This window comes from Anomaloglossus baeobatrachus, chromosome 1, assembly GCF_048569485.1.
Source record: "Anomaloglossus baeobatrachus isolate aAnoBae1 chromosome 1, aAnoBae1.hap1, whole genome shotgun sequence".
In the NCBI taxonomy this organism is placed as follows: Eukaryota; Metazoa; Chordata; class Amphibia; order Anura; family Aromobatidae; genus Anomaloglossus; species Anomaloglossus baeobatrachus.
In genome coordinates this window covers 322,606,528-322,633,747 of record NC_134353.1, presented here as the reverse complement: position 1 = coordinate 322,633,747, position 27,220 = coordinate 322,606,528, and the positions used below count along the sequence as shown (strand labels likewise).

At 46.9% G+C, this 27,220-nt stretch overlaps 1 protein-coding gene across 1 annotated transcript in view; it reads right to left on the bottom strand.

Annotated features, from left to right (window-relative positions):
* The window catches only part of LOC142292233 (C-X-C motif chemokine 10-like), a 38,193-nt gene extending 11,598 nt beyond the window's left edge, over positions 1–26,595 (bottom strand). The window contains exons 1-2 of the mRNA XM_075337442.1: positions 26,489–26,595; positions 3,560–3,686 (exon numbers count right to left, since the gene is read on the bottom strand). Coding sequence (XP_075193557.1) covers positions 3,560–3,686; positions 26,489–26,549 — 188 coding nt within the window. The 5' untranslated portion in view covers positions 26,550–26,595. The remainder of the gene's footprint in view (positions 1–3,559; positions 3,687–26,488) is intronic.
* Positions 26,596–27,220: the final 625 nt, after the last annotated feature.

Genomic DNA, 27,220 nt, shown 5'->3' with positions numbered 1-27,220 from the left:
ACACACATAGCGCACATGCATGTATACACACACACACACACACACACTGAAATTAATTAATTAAAATGTAAATTGTTCTTTTATTCTATACATTACTGACATGTCTCTGAATTTCCAAGCTAAAAATAATATATATATATATATATCTACACGTGTGTATATATATATATATATATATATATATATACAGCTCTGTCAAAAATAAAGAGACCACTTCCAAATTTTCAGTTTTTCTGATTTTTCTATTTATAGGTATTAATTAAATTGGCAAATGGCACAAAACTTTATTAACATAAGGGGGCTTTACATGCAACGACATCGCTAACGAGATGTCGTTGGAGTCACGAACTTCGTGACGCACCTCCGGCCTCGTTAGCAACGTCGTTGTGTGTGAAACACACGAATAACCGCTAACGATCAAAATTACTTACCATATCGTTGATCGTTGACACGTCGTTATAATCTCAAATATCGTTGCTGTTGCCGGATGCAGGTTGTTCATTGTTCCTGCGGCAGCACACATCGCTATGTGTGACACCCCAGGAACGAGGAACAACATCGTACCTGCGGCCGCCGGCAATGAGGAAAGAAGGAGGTGGGCGGGATGTTCCGGCTGCTCATCTCCGCCCCTCCACTTCTATTGGGTGGCCGCTTAGTGACGCAGCTGTGATGCCGAACGAACCGCTCCCTTAGAAAGGAGGCGGTTCGCCGGCCACAGCGACGTCGCTAGGCAGGTAAATATGTGTGATGGGAACTAACGATGTTGTGCGCCACGGGCAGCGATTTGCCCGTGACGTACAACCGACGGGGGCGGGTGCTTTCACCAGCAACATCGCTAGTGATGTCGCTGTGTGTAAAGTGGCCTTTAGTCCTGTATAATGTAATCTTACAAGTTCTGAACTGTTACATTTGTACAGGATCAGGACTTAAAACAGCACAGGAATACATCAACTGAGAGCCAGCAGAGGTACAGAAATACATCCCTAGAGCCCCCATCTGTACAGAAACACAGCATCAAAACCCTCATCAGTACAGAAATACATCACCAGAACCACCATAGGTGCAGAAACAAAGCATCAAAATGCTCATCAGTAGAGAACTTCATCATCAGAACCACCAACACTACAGAAATACATCCATATAACCACTATCAATACAAAAACAGCATCAAAACCCTCATCAGTACAGGAATACATCACAAGAATCGGTACAAGGTTCATCAATTGTAATGTCATGTCAGCCCTGTATATATATTTATCGCATGAATCTAGTACTTTCAGTATGTCCTTAACAATGGTAAGAATATACTGGCAGTTGTAGTTATCAGTCATTATCAGACCATACAGGAACCACAGTACTGATAAGAATTAGTCAGTATCACAAATAATAATTTACATCCAGGTACCTTATAGCTATGTGCGCACGCTATATCTTTGTGGTGACCACAAAGATGCACATTTTTGTTCCAAAAAAACGCTACCTCAGCATGCATTTTTTGCCGCGTTTTACTGCGTTTTTATTACAGCATTTTGGCCCAGAGCGTTTTTTTTAAAGTCAAATCTTGACTAGAAAGGCTCAAAAATGCTGGCAAAAACACAGAAAGAATTGACATGCTGCATCTTTGTAGTCATACTGGGTAGACACCCTGGACCCCGTGATCAGGCTGTGAGGGGAATCCGTAGATATGACGATAAATTATGATATTCAGTCATGTCAGTCAGCCCTCCTGATGTCACCCCCCTCTCCCTTCTCTCACAGAGATCCTTCTCAGATGCCAACATCTGGAAAGGTGTCAAACCCAGTACACATCCAAAGGCAATCTCCTATGATATGTAGATTAGGTGTCTTGGCAGGCCTTTACAACAAAGGGAGCGGAAGACTCCCTGGGGGGTTGTGTCCATTCTTCAAAGAGAGTGGACAGGGCAAAACCAAAAGGAAGCTAGTCACAGCAGGAGAGCATACTGCTGGCTCCGTAATATCATACACAGTTCTTATATTACCGTGCGTCTCAGCCATACACCCCCTACATCTTTACAATCGGGACTTCGAGCCGAATCTCTGCATATCCTCGAAGTCTATGTGGCGCCCTGAGACGGCGAGATGTAGAGAATTGCTAGTAGGAGTCCGGTAAATGAGTCATGCTTGGACTCAAAATGCAGAGGGGACCCGGGCGGATCTGATAACACCAGAACTGTCCCGATCGGACCTCCCAGTCTGGAGTTGCGGGTAATAGTCCCTTCTGGGATATTACTCTGACTTAAGACAGGGGGAGTGGCAGTGCTTCCCTCTGCGGTCACGAAGGTAGGAGGGGACAGGGATTCGGCCAGGTTGATAACCACAGTTCGGACATTTTAGCTTGTTCTTGCTCGGGGGTCTTGTGTCTGAGAATACATGTGAGGAAGTTCCTGGAAACCTGGTCAAACAGCACCCCCTGTGATCAGACGCACAAGGTAATTGCTTGAATTGTATGCCTGTTTGTAACCCATACCTTGCCTGTAAATGTACTCTGACCTAACTGTATATTCTGTAGATTCCCTATTGTATATATTGTAGTTTCTAGTGTGGCTTAGGCTGATTAAATGATATAATTAATCTTGGGCTGTTCTGTTATCTCGATCTTGAATCCCACGTTGGTGTGTTTGGTTAATAGTTACCGTAAATCGGTTGGTGGCAGCGTGTTTGTGCCAAGGATCATTGTCTGGTGGCCAGTGAGATTCGGGGAGGTTTTTATATATTCCGTCCGCGGAGGTCGGGGGAATATATACCCTACTCTCACCGGGAGCCCTTCAAGCATCGCCACAGTAGAATAGCGGCCTCCTTGCTTATTGTCGGGAATTCTATAATTGGCCTGACTATAAGAGGGGTGCTAGAGAGCGCGTCACGTGCTCTGTCTGTCGGGAGGTATAAAGGAGGGGTGTGACTCCCGCTTGTTACCCCCCGATCGTGACATACTGGTGGCAGGCAGTGGGATTTCTGAGTCACTCCCCCGGCTGTTCATGACACAGGCGCCCCCCTGCCAGCTGCGCCTGCCTGCCTCCACTACATACAGCTCTGGTCTCAGACCCTAGGGCCCGGTGAGTAGAAGAATGAAAGAGGAGGGGCCTGGACTGCCAGCGTGTCCAGGCCCCCCGGTGTGCTTCTGCTCACCGCCCTCTGATGCGCATCATCCCTCCTCAAGCCCCCCCGCCCCCTTCTTCTCAATTGACCTGGTCTCTAGTCCAGCACATGCATAATTTGCATGCTTCTCCCCTTCAGATGCAAATTATCCATCAATAGTATCCAAAGCAACACTGCCAGGCCCCTCTGCTGCGGTTGTTACTTGGGCCCAGTGAAGACGGGGGTCTGGCCTGCCCAGGGCTTGATAAAACTAAGTAATTACCCCAGGCTCGGCTGCCCCCCCCCCCTTCTTCACTGGGTCCCCTACACCAGTCATGGTTGTAATACCCTGATGGCATCCCTGCATGTAATTCATTAGAATTTGGTTGACTTGTCTGAACAAATTCTTACTCTTTTATCTCATGACAAGCAGTTAGAGTTAATATAATACAATCTAACGTACATGACTTCCATTTTCTCACACTTGGAACTTGGTGGAAAAAATTCCAATTTCTTCACTTGTTTAAGGTCCACGTGATTGGCACCAATTCCCTTGCACAAACAACGTCTCTTTCCCAATAGTGACATGCCTATTAATGAAAGAAATTATATGACTCTTTAGAAAGACCTGGAAGACAACCATTTATTCATTGTACATAACTTTATATGAAAAACCTCCCTCAAACACTTTCAAATAAAAAGGAAATCCAGTATGTAATTAAATGTGTTTGTGTGTGATCCTCAGCGTCAGTGCAACTACGGTATTACCACGGGGTCTACCAATACCTTGAGGGGCTCAAAGACCAATCTGTAGTAAAAACACTGCTCTCACTGTTATCCTTTTTTACAGTGAAGGAGAAAATTATCCACTTGTTATCAACACTGAATGAATTTTTAAACACAAACCTTTGAAACAATTTTGTTTACTCACAGGCAAAACTTTGAAATTTATTATAATACTGCATTAAAAGAATCTTTAGGTTCTGTTCGTAATGTTAGAATACTGGACAATCTAGGATTAAACAAGTGTGTTTGTCGGGCAGTGAGAGCAGTGTTCTCTCAACAAACAATGTTACCTGAAGTATGTAGTTCATGGATAGCTCTTTGCTGGCAGTATTTATGTGGAATACTTAATTGGCACTAATGTTTATGGGGCACACAGTTTGCAGCTTAATGGGAACACTCTAAGGGGTACTTTACATGTTGCGACATTGCTAGCATCGGCTAGCGATGTCCAGCGCGATAGCAGCCGCCCCTGTCGCACATGCGATATTTTGGGATTGCTGCCGAAGCGAACATTATCGCTACGGCAGCGTCACACGCACATACCTGGTCAGCGACGTCGCTGTGACCGCTGAAAAATCCCTCCTTCAAGGGGGAGGTGCGTTCAGCGTCACCGCGACGTCACCGCGACGTCACTAAGTGGCCGGCCAATGGAAGCGGAGGGGCGGAGATGAGCAGGACGTAATATCCTGCCCACCTTCTTCCTACCACATTGACGGTGGACGCAGGTAAGGAGATGTTTGTCGTTCCTGCGGCTGCGGCAGCGATGTGTGACGCCGCTGGAGCGACAAACAACATCGTATCTGAAGCTGGAGCGACATTATGAAAATGAACGACGTGACACAGATCAGCGATTTTTGACTGTTTTGCGCTCGTTCATCGTCGCTCCTATGATTTACACATTGCGATGTCGCTACCGGCGCCGGATGTGCGTCACAACAACTGTGACCCCGACGATATTTCGGTAGCGATGTCGCAACGTGTAAAGTACCCCTTAGGCTATGTGCGCACATTGCGTAATTTCATGCATTTACGCTGCATATTGTACTGCAACGTAAACTTGTGCATCCTGCGTCCCCAGCAAAATCTATGAAGATTGTGAATAATCCATGTACACGTTGCGTTTGAGAGCACAGCGATTTCAATGCTGAAATTGTGATCCAAATCGCTGCGCTCAAAAAAGCAACATGTTACTTATTTTGTGCGCTTTGGATGCAGCTCCCACTCTGTCTATGGGAGAGCCAGCATCCAGAGCGCATGAAATCGACATCTATTCTGCAGACACACTGCATCCATTGCGCAGTGTTTCTGCAGCGATTTCAAGCGCACATGCACTGCCAAATCGCTGCAGATTTTTGCAGTTTCTGCCTGGCTCATGAATATTCATGAGAGCAGGAAAACCCGACAAGGAAGCAGGTGCTGAGAGCGGTGGGTGGACGCTGCAGAGCTGGAGACTTCAGCACCATGGACAGCAGGAACGAAGGCAGGTGAGTAATGTCCATATGCAATCACGGATCACGGATTGCACATGGACAACCCACGTGTGCCGTGAATCACGGAACACGGAGGGACATGTGCGTGTTTTACACGTCAGTAAAGAATGTCTGTATTTTTCACTGACGTGTGAAATGGGCCTTAAAGTATTATGGATCTGGGGCCCAAGCCGCAAACTATATATCTTCCCACACTACACATCCCACCACTTAAAACAAAATCTATACATATATATTTATTGTATACTGCTATTCCTACTATACCAAGACTAAATATTAAACCTATATAAAAATCATATACAATTAAGTGCAAATTAAGTAGCAGAACAAAGTGGTTTAAATAACAAGTACCATGGTAGAGCACATGTGATCAAAACGAGGGCTGAACAGGGTAGAGAAAATTAATAAACCTACAAAAAAATCATATACAACCAAGGTGGGTAATAGACAAAAATATAATTTATTAATGCAAGTAGCAAAATATTAAAATGTGTTAAAAATTGTATTAACAAGAGGGAGACACGAGGGCGACAAAATCCAGCAGGAGACTGAGTGGTATAAATAAATACAGATGGTAAAATGGGCTAGTTTCACACATCCAGTGTTAATACTGTACAATGGCATCGCAGCAAGCTCCGGTCACATGCTGTCATGTGACCGGAGCATGTGACCGGAGGTGCCGTGATGCCATTGTACTGTATTACACTGTACTGGAGTGTGCCGGATCCGGCAATCTGGCGAAATGCCGGATATGTGAAACTAGCCTAAGAGAATAGTACAAATGTACCGCCCCGCGCTCAGCTACAGCCGAGCCGCTCGGATCCGAGCTCGTTAGTGGGTGGCTCGAGCGCCTCCAGACCCGGGGTCCCTTCACTCTGAAAGGTGATGCTGGCGCTTTTGGTGGGGGTTAGGTAGGTGCACGGCCGGAGCCACGCTTGAGTTCGTGATGCAACCCACGGGATGTGGTGAAGGTAGACACCACCGCTGCAGTTACGGGGCACCCGGGGGAGATGGTAGTGCAGCAAGATGTTAACCCCTCTGTGGGCAGGGATGGTGGCCCCGGGGCCCGTCGGGGGTAGCTGGGCGGTGCGCGGCCGGGTGGCACTGTTGTATTCACGATTATTGACACACACAAGTCTCTGGTAAACCAAGTTGATGGTGGTCGGTGCCCGCAGCTGGCTACGTCTGGTCCCCCACCCGGTTCGGTGGTCTTGGCCTTTGTCCTGCACTGCGTTGTGTATTTGGGCTGCCTGCGCTTCAGCGACGGGAGTCCGCTCCCGGCTTTGTGGATGTCGGGAGAGCCCTCTTGCCCGCAGACGCTGGCCCGTGGGATCTCTCTGCCTGTGCGGTGGCTTTTTATCCCCCTTGGTGGGCTGTTGTCTTCAGTCGGGACTTGGGTGGGAAAGGACCTATAGTACAGACCGCAATCAGTTAATTAACTCAGTCCAGTGGATTCTGGACCTCGTTTTTTGGTCTGAGTACCCCACTGTGTGCTCCGGTTTCCGAGTCGGTTCCCCGGGTCGGTACCGGCAGGTCACTACAATGTCCCGGTCCACCACGGTTCCACCGACCCGTCTTCCTGGCTCCTACAGGCTAAGGCCACCGTTTGCCTCCTAGCCAAAGGTGCCCGGGCTCCAACCCCGACACCTGTCAGACTCCTTCACTCCACTTCACTCTCAACTCATCTGACTACAACTGCTTGCCTCAGGCCCTCTGAACTCCTCGGTGGGCGTGGCCAACTGCCTGGCTCCGCCCCCTGGTGTGTTCATCAAGCACTGAGGGAGGTGACTAGGTTTTAATGGTTGGCTGATGACACCATTTTGGGGGACAGGTGTAGTGCGGGGGTCTATCTGTGACTCCTCGCTAGTCCAGGGCGTCACACAAACATGACACCAATAGTAATCCGCTGTGGCAAAAGAAGTTGGAGTGAAATTGCAAATGCGAACAAGTAACAGTGGATACAGTGACAAGCAAAAAAGTAACAATGTTCAGAACAATTGACTTTCAGGCTCCATATCTCACCATCCACTACATCTTTGAGAATGAGACTACCTTAATTTTGTAGACAATCATCTTGTCTATCTCATACATAAATTTGACTTGCAACTATTTAGCATACGATTAGTTATACAGATTCTTGTCATGTTTCTGCATTGTTACTGTTTTGCTCCTGGTGGTTTGAAAAATCTTTTTCTTCCTGTATACTACAAATTATAACCTGTTCTCACAATTCCTAATAGCTCAGTGTGTTATTAGGTTGATTCCCAAGCAAAAAGTCATTGATTCAACTATGAAGAAGATTTCCTAAGAAGAGAAACAGCATCATCCAGCTCTTCAATAGCGGTCTCTTACACTGTTCAACATGTGCATTCACATAATTTGATATCCTTGCTAGCCTATTTATTTATTTATTTATCTAGTCTTCCCCTTATTCCCTTTTTCCTTGCGCTCTTTTTACCTCTTCCATCCACGTCTTGGCTCCTCCTTTATTCATTGTATTTTCCTTTGAGCCCATTTTAACAAACATATGTGGTCCGCGCTTGTGCTCATGGGTTGGTCCCTGTCTGGGTGTCACTCTCAGTGAAGCATCTCTACTCAGGGTGGAAACGTCTCTTTCTGGTTCCCTGCCCATATCCTCCTTTGGGCCGGGTTTCCCCTTATTTGACCTGCCCCCTCCCAGTGATGCGTCGGTGGGCATGGTCAGCTCTGGATGGCTCCCACTGTCTGCGCTGCTCTCAGTGCTGGATGTTTATTGCACCCTTACTGTCATTGGCTCAGGGTGACTTTTATGCATCTCCCACTGGATTGACGTCACCCCCTGATGAAGGCTCATGCCGAAATGCATGTCAGAGCTTGGTGCCAATCCACCAGGAGCTCTTACATGAGTAAGAATATATACTACGGTTTGTAACCACTGTTACTGGTTTGCATTTGCAATTTCACTCTAATTTCTTCTGCTACAGTGGATTACTATTGCTATCATTTTTGTACTATTCTCTGAGCCCATTTTACTATCTGTATTTATTTATACCACTCAGTTTCCTGCTGGATTTTGTCACTCTCTTGCGTCTCCCTCTTATTAATACACTTTTAATATATTTTAATATTTTCGTACTTGCATTAATAAATTATATTTTTGTCTATTACCCACCATGGTTGTATATGATTTTTTGTAGGTTTACTGATTTTCACTAGCCTGTTCAGCCGTCATTTTGAGGTGCGATGTCGGTGGGGTCAAATTGAAAGTGACGCACATCTGGCATCACATGCGACATCGTAGTGTGTAAAGCCTAGATGATACGATTAACGAGCGCAAAATCGTCGTAATCGTATCATCGGTGCAGCGTCGGCGTAATCCATAATTACGCTGACGCGACGGTACGATGTTGTTCCTCGCTCCTGCGGCAGCACACATTGCTGTGTGTGAAGTCGCAGGAGCGAGGAACATCTCCTACCTTCTTCACCGCGGCTCCTGTTGGCTATGCGGAAGGAAGGAGGTGGGCGGGATGTTTACGTCCCGCTCATCTCCGCCCCTCAGCTTCTATTGGCTGCCTGCCGTGTGACGTCGCTATGACGCCGCATGGCCCGCCCCCTTAATAAGGAGGCAGGTCACCGGCCAGAGCGACGTCGCAGGGCAAGGTGAGTGCATGTGAAGCTGGCGTAGCGATAATTTTCGCTACGCCAGCTATCACCACATATCGCAGCTGCGCCGGGGGCGGGGACTATCGCGTGCGACATCGCAGCATCGGCTTGCGATGTCGCAACGTGCAAAGCCCGCCTTAAACACATACAAAGACCAATATTACCAAAATTACCACTATGCAAGGCTCAAAAAATACTGCTACACAATGAACACTACATAGTCATAAATAATATTGTTATACCGTTATACCCCAACAGAACAACACACATTGTACAAATACTAATATTAGAAATAATACAACTGTACACTTACCCATACATAATGACTAAATTACACCAAACTATTACTGAATAAATAAGGGACAAACAAAAAAACACCATACTATTAAAAAGACTGATATTACACCCATACTGTGGCCATATAGTGCTAGATATGAGTCATGTTAACCATATCAATGATTACAATGAGTTATATACAGTAAAGTGACTTACAGTTTATGTTCTTTCTGATTTTTATGGTTCACTTTTTTCATCTGGCACAGACCTCCATGATGACTTCTTCCAACCAGAGCTAGTCTGCAGAGTTTATAAGAAGACACATTTGACTTCTCACATTTTAGGCACCTTTCCCACCTTTTCCCAATCTATAAAAACTCCCCATCCTGCCTGGGCCTGTGCAATGGAACAATGGCCACAATAATCCAGAAATTGTGTCATTATTACTTTTACCCCCTCTCCCCCAAAAATTCTACAATGGCAGTGTTTCAGATAGAGAGTGGCTCCAAATATAATAGTGTGTCATAGGAAGTATTAATGCTTCCACTATGATACCTAGAATGTAATAAGACCCACTTTCTGCCCCTCGGACACCAATAATACCTCGTGTACTCCTTTGAAGTTTATAATGCCCTAAGTGCCCTCTTCAAACAATTATGACACCTGATTGTGTTCTTAAAGTAGGAATGACCCTAAAAATTATATTGCCACAGGACCCTTAAAAAGTAATACCAATAATACACTATTAATGTCCCCTCAGTGGTTCAGTCAAAACATATAGTGCCCCAATTTACAATAAATTAGGTCCTGGGTACCTCCTTCAGGACTAATAATTCCTCTAAGCATTAAGGGGCATATATATATATATATAGGTTTTATCTCAAAACTCCTGACCTCGGATAGGCTGGTGGCTTGACTAGTTATTGCAGTGCAGGGAGCCGGTGATTTTCTGCTCCGCAATACATTTCAACTGAATATGTGTTCGAGGACATAAATCCAGCTGAAATACGTGCTGGCACCAGTGGGTCCCCTTCCTCCACTAAACTAGTTGTGGTCGTACTGACTCGCCCACCCCAGGGCTATGGGACACCCGGTGCCGGGCCGGACTAGTCCGGGGGTAGTCAGTGGTGGCAGGCCCGACTCCGTGGCCCTGGTGGGGTCAATTAATATGCCTTCAGTGTTGGCGGTGATTAAAATTTATATTCGTGACGCCACCTGTGTTTTGCGGTTATTAAGCCGCCGCTGCTGTATGAGGCCTCCGGGGCTGGTGGAATGGCAGCTTGGATGGTCCTGGAGCGGTGCCCCGGGGCAACGGTTGGTGCTTGTAAGTGTCGATGTGGTGATGGAAGTCTATGCAATGATGGAAGTCTATGCAGTGGTGATATAGTGCAGGCGAAATAACAGAGGCAACACCAGGGGGTGCAGTTTCAAGTTGTTTACTCACAGTTCCTGGGTAGTAGCACACTGGTGCCTTTAGACTGCTGGAACCCACTGTCAGGGACCTCCGCCGATCCCGGGTAGATCTGGGAATAAAAGCCGGTGCACGCCTCTATTGTGTTCCTTTCTTCAGCTGACTTCTAAGCCTTGCCTTTGCTGGATGAACCTGGCTTGGCCTCCACTACAGCCTCCGGCCCGGGGCTTGCTTAGTGGGTATTCTACCCCCTTTCCAGAGGTTCTGCAGTGGGCTGTGGCCCTGGGCACTTGAAGCCACCCTGGACCTCGGTTTTTTACTGTTGGAAATGACTTCTCTTCCTCCAGTTTCTAGGGACCGTCCCCGTATGCAGCTTGATCCCTCCACCGAATGACTTTGTGGAACAGGCCACCAGCTTGGAAGCTTTGCAGTGGCCCTGGAATCCCTTCTGTTGTTCTGCTGTGGTGTCACCTGGGCCTAGCCGGGCCCCAGGGTCTTCACCAGGAACTCAGCTCTCTTCAGACATTTCCTGAGGTAGCTACCTCCTTCTCCTTTTCTCTCACTCCCTGAGGTAAACTGAAACTAACTGATCCCTGCTTCTACTCTACACTCTGTTTGCTCCTCCCACCCACCCAGTTGCTAAGCTCCCACCCTATGGGAGCAGGTATGGGTCTTACGGCCCCCCAGCATGCAGCCTGGGGGAGTTTCTGCCACTGTCCCTGGTCGCTGTGTGTGCCTAACAATGGGTGTAGTGCAGATTTACTTGTGGACCGGCGTTTACTCCTTTCCTTACCCAAGATGGGACATCACACCGCTGGCTGGGGTGCAATGTTCCTGTGGCGACGGAAGCCTCAGGGGCACCACAGTACCAGCTGCGGTCACAATTGTTAAGGCCCCGTCACACACAGAGATAAATCTTTGGCAGATCTGTGGTTGCAGTGAAATCATGGACATATTGTTCCATTTGCACACAGCCACAAACCTGGCACTGATTGTCCACAATTTCACTGCAACCACAGATCTGCCGCAGATTTATCTTTGTGTGTGACAGGGCCTTTACACCCATGTGTTGATGTGTTTGTGGATGTGTGTAGATAGGCAAATAATTAGTAAGATATAAAAACAGTAACAAGCTCCGCATACATTGACGTCATCCACTAGTAACAATGTAATAACAATATCATAACTATATTGTGCCAATAATGTTATATATTAATATAATATATTAAAGGGTTTTTCTGAAAACCCCTGTCTCAAGGCATAGTTTGTTTTACTCACCCACTCCAGGTCCCGTGCGGAGTCTCCATTTCTCTTTCTAGTATCTTTCATTGTCTGCAGAACTGACATTACATCATCAGTGCTGCAGCCAATTTGTGAGCTCTGTGGGTTTAATAACAGACATAGGTAGGTTCTTGGACCCAAGGAGGGTGAATAAAGGCATTTTTTTGTTAAGGGAACAGGCTGTGTGCGCACTTTGCGTTTTTTCATGCGTTGCCGCAGCCCTTTGGACTGCAGCGTTTTAATGCAAAAATGCATGCGTTTTGATTTTCAAGCAAAGTCTTTGTGAAATCGGGCTTTCTTGTGCGCACAATGCTGTTAAAAACGCAGCATTTCATTTGCAGAAAATTTGTCAAAATCTCTGCGTTTAAAGAAGCACCTTGTCAATTGTTTTTGCCATTTTGGCAGCGTTTTGCTAACATTGGAGTCAATGAGATCTTTCAAAACGCACACACAATAAAAATCCTAGCGTTTTACATGCTTTTTTGGTGCAGAATGCATGCTTTTTTGACCAAATAAACGCATGCGTTTTTGGCATTAAATTGAAGTAATGATGTGTCCCTTTACACACACATATAGTCCGACATTTAAATTAATAAAAAACAATATTTTGACGTTATTTTAGCCATAAATATTATATCACAGTTATTATTTTAATAAAATTAGCTCATTGGGTTAAGATTTTAATCATGATATTTTTTTCCATTACTTTACATTTTTTTCATAGTGTTTGAATGTTAAAACTTTATTTAGTTGTGTATTTGTAATGAAAACGCATCTAACTTTAAGCAATGAAAAAGCATGTAAAACGCGGTAAAAATGCGGATAAAACACATGCGTATTTTTAGCGTTTTTGTGGTCCAAACCAAATTTGACAAAGACAATTTCTGCCAGAAGATGCGTTTACAACTGCAAGTAACTGGACGCAACGTGCCACATAGCTTAACAGTATCATATATGTATAGTTTGTTTGTGTGCATGTATATATATATATATCTATATATATCTGTCTCTATCTCTCTGTTTCTTTCCCCATCTGTCTCTTTCTAGGTCTGTCTCTTTCCGAGGTCTGTCTCTTTCCCCATCTGTCTCCCCGTCTCTTTGTCTGTGTCTTTTCCTGTCTGTCTCTTTCCCTGTCTGCCTGTCTCTGTCTGTCTCTTTCCTTGTCTCTCTCTATTTCTCTGTCTCTTTCCCCGTCAGTCTCTATCAAGGTATGTGTCTTTCCCCATCTATCTTTGTCTGTCTCTCTGGCTGTCTCCTCCTTCCCTGTCTGCCTGTCTCTGTCCCTGTCTGCATGTCTGCCTGTCTCTTTCCTCATCTGTCTCTTTCCCCATCTGTCTCTTTCCCCATCTGTCTCTTTCCAGGTCTGTCTCTTTCCAGGTCTGTCTCTGTCTGTCTCTTTCCAGGTCTGTCTCTTTCCAGGTCGTTCTCTGTCTGTCTCTTTCCCCATCTGTCTCTTTCACTATATGTCTCTGTCTGTCTCTTTCACCATTTGTCTCTGTCTGTCTCTTTCACCGTTTGTCTCTGTCTGTCTCTTTCACCATTTGTCTCTGTCTGTCTCTTTCCCTGTCTGTCTCTTTCACTGTCTGTCTCTATTTCTCTGTCTCTTTCCCTGTCTGTCTGTCTCTGTCTGTCTCTCTGTCTCTCTGTCTGTCTCTGTCTGTCTCTCTCTATCCGTCTCCCCACCGACATCTTATTACTTCACATATAAGCTTCTTATACTATGAATGTCTTTTATTCCTATAGCAACCAATCACAGCTCTTACTAATAACCTGTAGTTCAAGGCTCCATTTACTTTAATGCAGGCATGTTTTTTGGAGAGTAACTGTAAAGCGCGGGGTTACATTTTCCTGTCAAAACATAGTCTACGATGTTTCCTGGGTCACATGAGGTGTCTGTGCAATATTTCGTGATTGTAAATGCGACGGTGCGGATACACTTTTCGTTTCACTTTTTCCCCATTATGTAGATAGGGGCAAAATTGATTGGTAAATTGGAATGTGTGGGGTTAAAATTTCGCCTCACAACATAGCCTATGAGGCTCTCGGGGTCCAGACGTGTGAGTGTGCAAAAGTTTGTGGCTGTAGCTGCGACGATGCAGATGACAATCCCGGACATACAAACATACATACACACACACATTCAGCTTTATATACAGTGGAACCTTGCTTAACGAGAACAATCCGTTCTGGGACTGTGCTTGTTAATCAAGGTACTCGTTCAGCAGAGCAAGGTTTCCCTTAGGAAATCATTGCAATGCTGTCGATCCGTTCCACAATGTGTTAAATGTCCCATCCTGGTCCCCTATTCTATCATTCCACACATGTACAAACGCACACAAACATGTACAAACTCACACAAACACACACAAACACACATGCACACGCACATATTATATGCTCACCTTACCTTCCGTTCCACCGCCGGCCTCATGGTTCTTGTAGTTCCCGGGTACATCGCGGCGAACTACAAGTACCATGAGGCCGGCAGTGGAACGGAAGGTAAGGTGAGCATATAATATCTGTACCTTCCGTTTCATCGCCGCGATGAGGCCGGCGATGAAACGGAAGGTACAGATATTATATGCTCACCTTACCTTCCGTTCCACTGCCGGCCTCATGGTACTTGTAGTTCGCCGCAATGTACCCGGGAACTACAAGAACCATGAGGCCGGCGGTGGAACGGAAGGTAAGGTGAGCATAATACAGTACTGTGTGTGTGTGTGTGTGTGTGCGTGTGTGTGTTTGTGCGTACATGTGTGTTTGTGTGGACAGTGCAAGTGCGGGTCAGAGCGCAGTGGATGGATGAAACCGGAAGTGTGTGCGGTGAGAATTTCGCTCGTACAGCAAAGCTTTCTCGTAAAGCGGGTTACAAATTTACAGAAAGCTTTGTTGTTAAGTGAAATTCTCGTTAAGAGAGTTACTCGTTAAGCGAGGTACCACTGTATTTGATTGTCGGACTATGTGTGTGTGTAAAGGGACATATTATGCCCTTATTATAAAGTAAAAAACGCATGCGTTTATTTAGTCCAAAAAGCAAGTTTTCTGCATCAACAAAGCATGTTAAACGCTTGTAGTTTGATTTAGGATTCGTTTTGAAAGATCTCATTGACTCTAATGTTAGTGTGAAGCCCCGCTAGTATGTGTCGGTGCAGTACCTTCAGGGACTCCACGTGGATGGAACAGTCTGGTCACAGGTAGGGGACCTTCTTTTAGGATTGTCGTGACGCCACTCTCAGTATTGCGGTCAGCGGGGACCGCCACTGCAGATTAAGGGATGCCTGGGGCTGATGGTGGGTGCAGTCAGTATATTAGCCCCCTGAGAGTGAGGCAAGCCCCAGGGCCCTGTGTATGTGTGTGGGACCACAGGTCGCAGAATGACTCAAACACAGTCCAAGAAGTCTTTCAACGTGTTTACTCACTGTTTGGAGGTCACGGTGAGATGCCCGGGCGACACTGTGATAACCAGGTTGAACCAGGAATTCCAGGAGGCCGTTCTGAGGGTAGCTGTCCACTCGCCGTCCTTGCACTCTTTCTGTTTTAGGAGGATCCTTTGCTTGAAGCGTGGTAGGACCCCTCCAGGGAAGCTGTTACCACCCTGCTCCCCTCTCTCTGGCTCGTCTGCCGGCAGCGTGGCCTTGGTGGGATGGCTTCTGGCCCTGTCCCCTTATGGGCCTGGTGATTGCTGCTTGGCTCAAGCTCTGTGTAGTCGTGGTGAGGGCATGAAGTACCCCCCCCCACCTGTAGGTTAAGCAGCTCTGGATGATCTGCTGCCTGTACTGGGGACCTAGTTCCCCTTGTGTGCTCGGATACCGGGATCTCCGTACTCAGCCACCCTTCTCTCTGGATGATTTTCAGGCCGACCCACGGTACTCCTTTCTCCCCCGCTTTCAGCTACTGCACTCCTCAGGACCTGTCTGACACGAGAGCTCCTCTGCTCCCTTCCACACACTTCAAACTCCAGACTCCTTCTTCCTCTCTCTCTCTGCCCTGCTTCCTAGCAACCAGCCCCTGAACACACCCCCCAGCTGGGAATTGAAAGTTAACCCCTTCCGGCTACCCAAGGGTCCCCTCTGGTAATGTGGGAGGCCTGGTCACTATATGTTTGTGTGTGCACCTCATCCTGGCCTTTGGAGATTACCTGGAAGCATTGCTCCCGCATGGGTGCAATACTCTGTGGTGCCTGACCAGGTCAGGGGCGCCACATTCCCCCTTAGTTATCATCAGCACGTCCTCGGGCTGCAAAGACAATAGAAAAGGTAAATACAAACTTTTCCCACACAGGGGCAATTATTTACATTTAAACATACCAGGTACCATTCCACCACCAACCACCCACATGTCCGAACCCCACCCAAAAACCTCCAGGAGGTAGGTCGCCGGTCCTTTTGGTGACCAGGTCTGGGCCATCACATTCCCCAGACCTTTCCTCCAATCTTCCTCTCCTGAGGAGAGTGGTGTAAGGTAGGCCCCATAAACAGGCGTACCCGCTTCCGAGTGTTGGAGGGCAGGCCCCATAAACAGGCGTGCCCCCTTGTTGGTGCAGAGCCATGCCCCTCAACAGGCAGACTCTGTGGTTGATACCAAGGAGGTAACTTTTTACAATGCAAAAGTTTGTGGTTAAATCCAGTTCATAACCAGTGGTCTAACATTTTAAGGAGGTCTCACAATAGTCCTTGTGGGCACATTTCGCTTAAACGTTACTTAACTGTAAACAGGTTAAACATTACATTTCATACAGTCACTTTGAACTAAACTGTACTTTCTCTATAGCGTAATGGGAGCTGACCAAAGTTGCTGCGGGTTGATCTACGCAGTACTATACTGTCATCTGTCTGAGGTTGTGTCCTCCCACCCGATGTATGTGTCTCAATGTGAATAATGGGTGTACTGGGTATTGATACCAGTGCATGGTCTTCTGCTTCAGCTACATTTGGCTCTTCCAGGTTCTGAACAGGTTCTTCTGGTTCTCTTACTTCTCTAGATTGAGGGAATGTAATGACTGGAATAACTACTGCTCCATTGTATTGAGGCCAACTTGCTGGAAAATCTCCAAGTACAGTATGGATCATCTTTTCTTTTGGTTCTTGAACTGGCAAAGGGTTGGGACTTTCTTCAGGGATTCTTAGTTGTTCAGGACATTTCTTTAGGCGATCTCTAGAAACGACAGCTGTTGTTTTTCCTCCATCTTTGCTGATAAGGCATGTCTTTTCATTGCTAAGCGTCGATGGTAACACAGTATAGGGTTCTTCTTCCCAGTGATTGTCAAGTTTATGACGTCTTCTCTTTCTTTTGAGAACTATATCTCCTGGCATCAAAGGAACAGCAGGTGCTTTTCGATTGTAGGCCTTTTCTTGTTTCTCACGCTGCTGAGTCAGGCTTCGCTCCACACACTCTTGTACTTTCTTGTATTGGGCTTGGCGGTTGGAATCCCAATCAGCACCTTGTAGATGGTCTTCAGGGGTCTCAACTCCCATTTCCAGATCTACTGGCAATCTCCCTGGTCTGGCCCTCATCAGGTATGCCGGTGTGCAGTTCGTGGAACTCACAGGGATGTTGTTATACATGTCCACTAGATCGGGCAGTTTTTCCGGCCACTGACTTCGTTCTTCTAGTGGGAGAGTCTTCAGAAGGTCGAGAATGATGTGGTTCATCTTCTCACACATGCCATTGGTCTGAGGATGGTAAGGCGTAGTACGGATCTTCTGGCAGCCGTATAGGTTACAAAACTCCTTAAACACTTCAGCTTCAAAGGCTGGTCCTTGGTCAGTGAGCACTTGATCTGGATAGCCATGTGGTCGACAGAAGTGTGTCTGGAAAGCTTTGGCTGCAGTTTGACCTGTCAAGTCCTTGACTGGTACTACCACCAGGAATCTGGAGTAGTGGTCAACCATAGTGAGAGCGTAGTTGTAGCCTTGTCTGCTGGGTGCCAACTTTACATGGTCCAGGGCCACGATCTCCAGGGGCCGTTTAGTTTGGATTGGCTGGAGTGGTGCTCTCTGGCTGTGCTGGTCTTTTCTTCTAAGATTGCAGGGCCCGCAGTTTCGACACCACTTCTCTAGGGCAGATCTCATGCCCACCCAGTAGAATCTTACTTTAAGTAGGGCCTCCAGTTTCTTCCAACCAAAGTGGCCTGCACCATTGTGATAGGCTTCTAGCACCATCCTCGTATCCTTCTGTGGTACAATCACTTGCCACACCTTCTCATGCGTCCTCGGGTCAATGATGCTCCTGTAAAGTTTGTCTTGATAGATGAATAATCGACCCCTCTCCTTCCATAGGTACTGTGCCTCAGGTGGGGCTCCTTTGTCAAGGCTGGCGCCCGGCTGGCTGATCAGTTTCTTTACCAAGCCTACCGCTGGATCATTTTCCTGGGTCTCCTTCCAGTTGTAGTGAGGTAGTGGGTTCAGGGTCACCTCTTGGCGGTTGGCACGCGACTGCCGACACTGTTTTGCTCCATGGCGATGGAACGCTGGCAGCTCAATCTCTTCAAGATCATCTACATCTCCACCCTCGTCTGCTAGGTGAGGCATCCTGGACAGAGCATCTGCGTTGCCGTTCTTGCGGCCAGCTCGATACTTGACAGTAAAGTCATAATTCGCCAGTCGGGCTACCCAACGCTGCTCCATGGCACCCAATTTAGCAGTATCCAAGTGGGTCAGGGGGTTGTTGTCCGTGAAGACAGTGAATTTGGTGGCTGCCAGGTAGTGCTTGAACCGCTCTGTGATAGCCCATACCATGGCCAGGAACTCTAGCTTGAATGAGCTATAATTCTCCGGGTTTCTTTCAGTAGGCCTGAGCTTCCTGCTGGCGTAAGCAATCACACGCTCTTTGCCTCCCTGCACCTGTGAAAGCACTGCTCCCAGTCCCACATTACTGGCATCTGTGTACAGTACGAATGGCAGACCGTAGTCAGGGTAGGCTAGGATCTCTTCACCCGTCAAGGCCCCTTTCATTTGTCTGAAGGAGTGTTCTTCTGCTTCTCCCCAGTGAAATGGCGGGCCGGAGATCTTTCCTTTCTTCTTTGGGTGGCCTACCAGGAGCTCTTGCAAAGGCGCTGCCATATTCGTGTAGCCCTTGATGAACCTCCTGTAGTAGCCTACCAAGCCAAGGAACTGACGTACCTCCCGGACGGTAGTAGGTGTGGGCCATTCCTGGATGACTGTGACCTTCTCTGGGTCCGGTGCTACTCCTTCTGCACTGACCACGTGACCTAGGTACTGGACCTTTGGCTTCAGTAAATGGCACTTGGATGGTTTCAGCTTCATTCCATATCGGGATAGTGCTTCAAAGACTTCAGCCAGGTGTTTCAGGTGGTCCTCGTAGGTCTTGGAGTACACGATGACATCATCCAGGTAGAGCAGGACGGTTTCAAAGTTGAGGTGCCCTAGGCAGCATTCCATAAGCCTCTGGAAGGTCCCGGGGGCATTGCAGAGTCCAAATGGCATGCTGTTGAACTCACAGAGGCCCATTGGGGTGGTGAAGGCCGTCTTCTCCCGATCTTCTTCTGCTACAGATACTTGCCAGTAGCCACTAGTAAGATCTAGGGTAGAAAAGTAGTTAGAGGCTTTCAAGGCAGCGAGGGATTCCTCTATCCTTGGCAAAGGGTAGGCATCCTTGTGTGTTATCTGATTTATCCGTCTGTAATCCACACACATCCTCATCGTGCCATCCTTCTTTCTTACCAGGACCAGGGGAGCCGCCCAGGGGCTACAACTGTCCCTTATGACGCCTGCCTCCTTCATGTCCTTCAGCATGTCCTTTGTGCGCTGGTAATGGGCTGGTGGAATAGGCCTATGTCTTTCCTTAATGGGAGGATGACTGCCTGTGGGTATGTGATGTTGCACCCCTTTGATCCTACCAAAGTCTAGTGGGTTCTTACTAAAGACCTGCTCGTATTCCTGCACGACCCTGTAAACCCCATGTTTCTGGTAGTCGGGTGTAGAGTCAGTCCCCACGTGTAGTTTCTGGCACCAATCCTCTAACTGCTTTTGGGAGGTCTCGCCCTCTTTTGAGTCAGCTTGTGTCAGGGGACCTACAGGTGTTATGGCGTCATCTGAGCATGTAAACAGTTTGGCTATGGTAGCGTACCTTGGTAGTCTGGCTTCCTCCTCCCCACAGTTCAACACTCGTACAGGCACTCGTCCCTTGTGTACATCAACTACCCCCCTGGCTGTCAGAATCGTGGGCCAGTGGTCTGAATGAGTGGGCTCTAGTACAGCCTGGTAATCTTGTCCTCTGAGACCTACCGCTGCTCTACACCACATCATCATTTCACTCCGTGGGGGTATCACAATGGGGTTAGCATCCATCACCCGTACACTACCAATCTCACCGCCAGCCTGTTTTACCTGTTGCTTCCTCAGAATGATTCGGATCTCCTTTTGCAAGGCTCTTTGCGACCTGCCCTCAGCACCTTCAACAATCTGGTGAAGCAACAACAACACTTCCCCTAGGCAATTTTCTATGACATTAGTGCCTAAAATCATTTGCGGGTTCCTTTCTCTAATATCAGTGTCCACAACAATCAGTCCTTGTCCCTTCATTTCCTGCCTTCCCACCTTTATGGTTACCTCTTTGACCCCGATCTGGTCTATAGGTTGTCCGTTGGCAGCATAGATGGTGAGGGAGGGGTCCGGTGGTCGGAGATCGTCGTCCGACCAAAACCTCCGATAAAGGACATACGGGATCGTGGTGACCTGAGAGCCGGTGTCCAATAACGCCGGGGTAGGGATCCCGTCCAGGACGATGGACAGGACAGGACGTCCACCCACGTACTGATCACAGCAGCGACTTGGGCCTGATCTTCTTAATCCTGAGGACTGGCCCCCGGCCCCAGGTTTGGCTCGTTTAAAGGACAGGCCCTTGCATAGTGTCCTGCCTCCTGGCAACGACGACAGATGGGTTGTCCAGATGAGTCATAGCGATCACTGCTCCTGCCTCGGGTTGGGGGACCTCTTCTCCTCCGCATCCAAGGGACGTCCTCTGGGTTGTCAGCTAGCAGGATCCGATGAGGGACTTTGGTCTCTGAGGGCAACTGCATTGCTTTCAGGATTTGTGCGACGTCCTTAGTGAGCTGTTGCACCTGGGAGGATAGTGTATTTATGGTCTCTGCTGGCGTGTTGAGTCCTTTTGCAGTTACCAGGGCCTGCGAGGAGGATTCCGCTCCTGCAGCCGTGGAACTGGCAGGCCATGCTGGTGCGACGGGGTCTGTGTCCACAGGAGGTTGGAGTGCTTTCACTGCCCTGTCTTTCAGAATGGCAAAGTCCACGTCAGGGTGTTCCAGGGACCACAGCTTCATCTGCTTCCCATCCTCAGGAGAGCGCAGGCCCCGCAAGAATTGTTCCTTCATCATCCGGTTTCCTTCCTGATCACTGACAGGGTCCACCAGCTTGAGAGCCCGTAGTGCAGCCTGCAGCCTGAGGGCATAGTCTCTTATACTATCTTGGGGCTTCTGACGGCAGTTATAGAAGTCCGTCCTCAGCTCTCCCTCTGTGCGGTGTTCAAAAGCAGCTGCTAGTTTGGCAAAGATGGTCTCAACAGAGCCCCGGTCATCACTGGTCCAGGACTCAGCCTCCAATTCTGCTGCTTCAGTCAATTGTCCCAGCACCACAGCGGCCCTCTGCTTACCAGTCATCGCGTGCATGTCTAGCAGGGTGCTGATCTTCTTCTTAAACCCGGTCAGCGTGTCTATTTTACCGGCGTATTGGGGCAGCCATTGCGCTCCTGGGACATACAGCAAGGAAACTGGCATTATGGGGGAGATTTCAGCCGGCGCGGCTGCGACCGCGGCACCGGCACCAGGCGCTGCTGCGTCCAGCGCGACGGGGGCTGGCATCGCTTGGGCTGCGTCGCCCTGACCAGGGGCATTACCTCCTGCAGCGTCCATTTTTCTTCAAAAATCTGCGCGCTCCCTTTCCACTTCCGGGGTCAGTACGCTCTCCGAATTGTGGGGATTCTGGGGCGGCCACACCTCTTCGTGGGCGGTGCTCTTCTCCCTCGCGCGGGCTGCAGCGCGCGCTTTTGAAGATGGCAATATGGCGGCGGTTCAATTTTTGCGGTCGGACCTCTGAGGCACACGGTCACCTGTCTGAACAGGTCTAGTCCTTATCCTGTTCGTGACGCCAGAAGTTGTGAAGCCCCGCTAGTATGTGTCGGTGCAGTACCTTCAGGGACTCCACGTGGATGGAACAGTCTGGTCACAGGTAGGGGACCTTCTTTTAGGATTGTCGTGACGCCACTCTCAGTATTGCGGTCAGCGGGGACCGCCACTGCAGATTAAGGGATGCCTGGGGCTGATGGTGGGTGCAGTCAGTATATTAGCCCCCTGAGAGTGAGGCAAGCCCCAGGGCCCTGTGTATGTGTGTGGGACCACAGGTCGCAGAATGACTCAAACACAGTCCAAGAAGTCTTTCAACGTGTTTACTCACTGTTTGGAGGTCACGGTGAGATGCCCGGGCGACACTGTGATAACCAGGTTGAACCAGGAATTCCAGGAGGCCGTTCTGAGGGTAGCTGTCCACTCGCCGTCCTTGCACTCTTTCTGTTTTAGGAGGATCCTTTGCTTGAAGCGTGGTAGGACCCCTCCAGGGAAGCTGTTACCACCCTGCTCCCCTCTCTCTGGCTCGTCTGCCGGCAGCGTGGCCTTGGTGGGATGGCTTCTGGCCCTGTCCCCTTATGGGCCTGGTGATTGCTGCTTGGCTCAAGCTCTGTGTAGTCGTGGTGAGGGCATGAAGTACCCCCCCCCACCTGTAGGTTAAGCAGCTCTGGATGATCTGCTGCCTGTACTGGGGACCTAGTTCCCCTTGTGTGCTCGGATACCGGGATCTCCGTACTCAGCCACCCTTCTCTCTGGATGATTTTCAGGCCGACCCACGGTACTCCTTTCTCCCCCGCTTTCAGCTACTGCACTCCTCAGGACCTGTCTGACACGAGAGCTCCTCTGCTCCCTTCCACACACTTCAAACTCCAGACTCCTTCTTCCTCTCTCTCTCTGCCCTGCTTCCTAGCAACCAGCCCCTGAACACACCCCCCAGCTGGGAATTGAAAGTTAACCCCTTCCGGCTACCCAAGGGTCCCCTCTGGTAATGTGGGAGGCCTGGTCACTATATGTTTGTGTGTGCACCTCATCCTGGCCTTTGGAGATTACCTGGAAGCATTGCTCCCGCATGGGTGCAATACTCTGTGGTGCCTGACCAGGTCAGGGGCGCCACATTAGCAAAACACTGCCAAAATGGCAAAAACAATTGACATGCTGCTTCTTTAAACGCTGAGTTTTTGCCAAAATTTCTGCAACTGAAACGCTGCGTTTTTAACAGCATTGTGCGCACAAGAAATCCCAATTTCCCATAGACTTGGCTTGAAAATCAAAACGCATGCATTTTGGCATTAAAACGCTGCAGTTCAAAAAGCTGCCGAAATGCATGAAAAAACGTTTTGGTGAAAAGGGCCTTATAATTGTGGATGTGAATGTGTTCAGAAATAGCCCATCACGTTTATTCTCATGTTAACAGTAGTCAGTACATAGCTGGCTTCATTTACGGTGATTCTGATCAACCCCATATAAAGTTTAGTTGACATTTCCCTGACATTTTCTTAGTTGCATTTTACATTTAAAGCAATGTTCTGTAAACAGCTTCCAACCCACTAAGGTATCATTCAGGAGAGAGGTTCAAGAATGTCATTAGATATACTATCAAACACTATGATGATAGGCATCAAGAAGTGACTTAAAATTGGCAAAACTGTGACATTACCTAGAAGTGGACATCCCTCAAAAATAGATGACAAGACAAGAAGAAATTGGTCAGGGAGTATGTCAAGATGCCTCCGGCAACATTAAAGAATTTGAAGAAATGTCTTCCAAGTACAGGTTGTGTACTGCATGTGGCTACAATCTCCCTTTTTCTTCATATATCTACCCTGGGGTAGGGTGGCAAGACAGAAACCTTTTTTTCCTCAAAGAACAACTTTCAAACCCAGTTCTGTTTTGCCAAAATCTACATGAAGTCTACCAAAATCATGTGACAATTGGTGTTATGGTCTCATAAGAGCAAGGTTGAACGTTTTATCCTTAAAGGGAACCTGCCAGGTCCAATATTGGTAATCCCTGCCTAACCATCCCTGTATACACTAGCATAGATAAAGAGATCTTTAGAAAAGTATGCTAATGAGCAAGGAAATTAGCCCCCTGGGCGTTAGTTCCCCTGACTAATCGGCCCCATTATCATGTTACCAAGTCCCTCTGGGCGTGCTAACATGCTAATGAATACGCAGTGTCACACGATGATCTCACTCACCTCTCCACTGCCATCGCGTCTGATGCTGGATTTCGGCTCAGTGCGCATGACCACAGAGTTTTGGTCATGCACACTACTTCAGTTTGAAGCAAGGACGCGTACACCCGGCTTCATAGTGCGCATGACCCAAACTCACTGCGCACTGAGCCGAAATCCAGTGTTGGGCTGCGATGACAGTGGAGAGGTGAGTGAGATCATCCTCTGACGCTGCGCATTCATTAGCATGTTAGCACACCCACAGAGGTGTACTAACATGCTAATGGAGCTGACTAGCCAGGGGAACTAACGCCCAGTGGACTAGTCTCCTCGGTCATTAGCATATGATAAAAGATCTTTAGAAAAACTTTTCTAAAGATCTCTAAATTTATGCTAGTGTATACTTGGACGGTTAGGCAGGGATTAGCAATATGCACCCAGAACTGCTCATGGTTCTGGGGGCATATCGGACCTGACAGGTTCACTTTAAATATGTTTGGCACAAATGCAACACTGAGAATCACCAATAGAGCACCATACCAATAGTGATGCATAGTGGAAGCAGCCTATTGGTTTTGGGTTGTTTTTCAGCAGCTAGAACTGAGGTTTTAGTCAAGATGGAGATAATGATAAACAGATCAAAATATCATTCACATTTTTATCCAAAAACTTTAGGACTTTGCAAAAAAAGCTATAGATGAAGAGGGATTTCACCTTTCAGCCCGAGAAACACCCTAATCAAACTCCAAAATGAACAAAAGAATGGATTCGCCAGAAAATTAAGGTTTTGGAATGGTCCAGAAAGAGTCCAGGCCTAAATCCAATTGAAAATCTATGCATTGACTTTAAGAGGGTTTGAACCCAGGAGATGCCCTCACAAGAAGGGGTGGGCAAACATTGCCAATTTTAAATGAACTATGCTAATAAACACGTATTCAAAAAGATAAAACTTAGTGTTGAGCGAGTAGTTGCCTATTTGTACTCGCTATGCTGTTAGCGAGTACTGTCCGCTACTCGCATATTCGTTATGAGCAGCGGGCACAGTGTAAGTCAATAGGAAATACTCGCTAAGTAGTGAGTAACCTGAAAGCCATACTTTTTGTGCGAGTAGCAAATAGTACGACTTTTGGGTTACTCGCTACTTAGCGAGTACTTCCCATTGACTTACATTGTACCCGCTACTCGTAACGAATATGCGAGTAGTGGACAGTACTCGCTAACAGCATAGCGAGTATGAATAGTCAACTACTCGCTCAACACTAATGGAACTGTGTCATTGATTCAAAGTGTAATTTAAGAAAGTATTAGTTTATGGTTATGTATATTTACGCAACTGCACTATTTTTTTTTCTTTCAGTTTCCACCTGAAAGGATTTCATTTATTTTTTTAATTGAACTGTACAGATAATGGCTGACATAAAAGGTGGAAAAAGTTCTGAAATGATTCATATATGTATGATTTTGTTTTACATGACAATAGGAGTGTGTAGATTATACAACGCTATTACACACCCAGGAACATCCTGGCAAAATTATGGCATAAGTAAAGGTTATCATGTTGAATATCATAAGATTTGTGTAGTGGGCGCATTTTGAAGCCATTGCCTTGGGCACTCGGAGAGAGAATGACTCGCCCATCTGCACAACGCAGGTATTCAGGTCACTGGTTTCACAATTGGGATCCACCTATTATTTTCAAAAGCAGCAATGAAACTTTGAGCCAGGAATGACTGTGTCAGCTTTCATGACATGGTAGGGCTTTTACTGTTGAAGTTGTGTTGAAGTTTTTACCATTAGACAATATCTAAAGGTAAAAAGAATAGATAATATAGAAAATTTAAGGTGAGCACATTGTTGCATGGTTCCAGGTATGGCTTTTCTTATTTTGCCTTGAACCTAGGATATTTCAGTGTCACATACATATAACAATATTGAATGATCCTCTAGTAATAATGAATTTATTTTTCTGTTACTATGAACCCACATGAATATAGATGGTTCCAACAAATTCAAAACATGCCCCCTAAAAATGGCAACTTATTGATTTATATATTACAAAACAGCTGTGGAATAATCAGTACTGAATTCCATTGTGCAAAGACCGCAAATTAAATAGTATAATGCATTATTATTATTATTATTATTAATAAAAGATACATCATTTTTTATTTGAGTGATATTTTAGTTACATTTATAAAAAATACATTTAGCCTATTGTAGTCAGAATTACTCACCTTGCACACATGACTGAAGCAGGAACAGCCAACAGAGGACAGCAATGACTGGTCTGTACATTGCAATGGATGAATGTAGGGGAAGAGGATTCCCCTGAAGCAGAAAGGGATGTGTAACTAACTAACAGTCCAGTGAATGGATCCTATATAAATATCCTACATCCCCTCCCACTGAATTCAGAACTCACCATGGGAAAATCCCAAAGACTGATCTGACTGATTGGGGCTTTCTGATATTGCTAAGTTCTCATTTTCTAGAAAAGACTATTGTGATCAGGAAAGGAGAATCCTACAGATAATACGCCCTATAGTACAGTATTACGTACCATCTGATACAAAGCAAACAATATTTGCCATTTAACCCCTTCACTCCTGGGCGATTTTCCATTTTTCATTTTCGCTTTTGACTCCTCTAACTTTATTTTAGTTTTCCGTCAGTTTTGCCATATGAGGGCTTTTTTTTTGCGAGACGAGTTTTACTTTTGAAATAAATCATTAATTTTACCATATAGTGTACTGGAAAATGGGAAAAAAAATTCCAAGTGCGGTGAAATTGCAAAAAATGTGCAATTGCACGATTGTTTTGGGGATATTTTATTCTCCGTGTTCACTATATGGTAAAGCTGATGCATTCACATGATGCCTCACATCGGTATGAGTTCGTAGATACCCAACATGTCTACTTTTACTTTTATCTAAGGGGTTAAAAAAATTGAGAAGTTTGTCCAAAAA